The sequence below is a fragment of the Penaeus vannamei genome, chromosome 41, assembly GCF_042767895.1.
Source record: "Penaeus vannamei isolate JL-2024 chromosome 41, ASM4276789v1, whole genome shotgun sequence".
Lineage (NCBI taxonomy): Eukaryota > Metazoa > Arthropoda > Malacostraca > Decapoda > Penaeidae > Penaeus > Penaeus vannamei.
The window spans coordinates 9,130,914-9,133,413 of NC_091589.1; the positions used below are offsets into that span (position 1 = coordinate 9,130,914).

At 32.5% G+C, this 2,500-nt stretch overlaps 1 protein-coding gene across 22 annotated transcripts in view; it reads right to left on the reverse strand.

Annotated features, from left to right (window-relative positions):
• LOC113828500 (F-actin-uncapping protein LRRC16A-like) overlaps window positions 1-2,500 on the reverse strand; it is a 114,347-nt gene that overhangs the window by 11,345 nt on the left and 100,502 nt on the right. For 5 of the 22 annotated variants that reach the window (XM_070118192.1, XM_070118190.1, XM_070118195.1 and 2 more), the window contains one exon: window positions 1,455-1,553. The exons of the other annotated variants lie outside the window; for them this stretch is intronic. In XM_070118192.1, coding sequence (XP_069974293.1) covers window positions 1,455-1,553 — 99 coding nt within the window. The remainder of the gene's footprint in view (window positions 1-1,454; window positions 1,554-2,500) is intronic. 22 annotated transcript variants of the gene reach the window in all.

Below are 2,500 nucleotides of genomic sequence, written 5' to 3' on the forward strand. Positions count from 1 at the left end.
CATGAGCTGTACTAAACTTTCCCATATACTTCTACTTGACCAAGTTTTAAAAATATACATTTTATTTTACTGCCTTTGAAAGTAAAATGTCTGAACAACATACAATACCACTTCAATTACTGATGAAGTCTTTCTGAATAAGAAATAATAATCTGAACATGCATTCTATCAGTTGGTTCACCTTTAAAAATGGTGCCACTTTTTTGTGAACAATAATTATTAACAATGTCAATAAGAAAACCATATCTGTAAGACAGGCAGGAGAGTTACTTACAAATAACAGCATTATGTAATAAAACCTTATAGAGGAGACAGATAATGAAGACAGTACAAAACATATGATAATAAGATATGATATACATGTCAGACTAGAGAGGGAGATGTAAGAGAACATGTGGGTGGGTGAATATGTATAAGTGTTTGTGTGCGTGTGTGTGTATTTGTTCGTCTGTATGTGTTTCTGTGCGTGTGTGTATGTGTGTGAAGGTAGGTACATGTGCAAATGCAATGTGTGGGTGTAAGTGCTTGTATGTTTTAAATGTGAAGGCAAAACATACACTGACTTTTATTTAGTATTTAATACTATCCTTCTAGTTTAAGTAATGATCAAAAATATCAAACTAGCTCAAAATACATTTTTAGTAAACCACACTTCTATCTTACTTGTCTTGTATTCTTTGTAACAAATGAAATTAAGAAGTTATATGGCATCAACTTATAAGATCTCATATCGATAAAACAAAACACACAAACAAACTAACAATAAGTGCCACTCTCTCCATATTCCTGCCTTTTGGGAATTATGTCAAAGGCTGCCAGGAAACATAATTTTCCTACTTGTTCTTTACAGTGCTAAAACTGACACTGAAATGTAGCTGATATCTCCCAAAAACCTACACACTACAGTAACACTCATTCATACACTCTTACACTCTCACATTCACTCACTCACTCACTCACTCACTCACTCACTCACTCACTCACTCACTCTTTCTGTCTCTCTCCCTCAGCATCACTATCACTTGCAACACTCACTCATACACCCATCCACACATAGTTTCAATAACTCATTCACCATTTTCCTGCCATTATTCATTCACACACACACAGAGACACACTAAAAATAACTGATAAATAATGGGAAAATTAGTATACAAAAACATTTATAGAGAGGAGCAGCATAAGTCATAATCAAAGCATCAATGATCAGTATTAAAAATGTTAATCACATGAGCCTCTAGCAGTCCTTTTGAGGGGCCAAAAATATAAAAGAAAACTAAAAAAAGAAGACACACAACTATTATCAAACACACTGAATATTTCATAAAACAATATTAATAATAATGAATCATGAAAAACAGTTAATAAATAAAAAGACTAGTAGTAACACTGTAAAGAGAGGGGGGGGGGGGGGAAATCTACGCATCACTCACAAATACCGATAAAATAAGCACCTTTGGCCTGTGCTCGTTTTTTCTTTTCAACCTTTAAGATGCCATTAATAATGCCCGCGGTTTTCTGGGCTTCTGCTTTCCCTTTGGATTTTGGGCCTGCTGTGAAAAATATAAAACAAAAAATATCTCAAATCCATGTTGTGTGTGTGCATGTGTGTGTGTGTATGATTGCAAAGAAAAGAATGAAAGAAAGAGATATGAAACACTTTTTCTTAGATGTGTATATTGTCCAACAAAGACATAAAATCAAGTAATTGAAGAAGGTTATTTGTTATCTGTAAAACAGTGAGAGATATCCTAAATTTCAAGAACATGTACTTGAAATATAAAAATATGATGTTTTGCTTATTCTCAAGAACTAATCTTACTCAATAAAGTACAGTGTACACATTAGTATGCATATTTTTATGTATGTATGTAAATATGTGTATTATTTGCTTGTGTGTGTGTGTGTAAGTGTATGCATAAAAAGTGTACCTGTTAACATTTTCAGAAAGAAAAGACAGAACTCAAGACACAGTCAATCAAGGACTATCCTTTGAAGCAATGAATATTACCAAACCCTTAACTAAGGAAAAATATCTTAATAGTTCTTATGCAGTACATAAGCACAAAGCTGTCACATACAGGAGACAATATCAGGCATATAAAAACTGTTTCTTACTTGCTCTTCCCACTTAATGGTATCATGCTAAAATTATGTATACCATTTTACTGTAATATGGCATAAGGGAATGCCAATATTCAGATATATTTCTTAATTTCTAAACAAACAGTCACATCTGGAGTTATCTAAAATTTTGCACTTGGGTTTTGTGATTATTTACTTGAGTTTAATATTTTCAAAACTATATTTGGGTTTAATAACTTACTGTAGTTCTGTGTAACATTAAACATTAACATAATTCAGTAAGGCAGGCAGTCATAGACACTAGTTTATATTTCATCTTTTTCTTCACAGGACAAGTGCAAAAAACTAGAAGAACAATTTGTCACTTAAAAAATATGTTATCTATGACAGCTTTAAGCGAGCTTCCTTTAAGTTA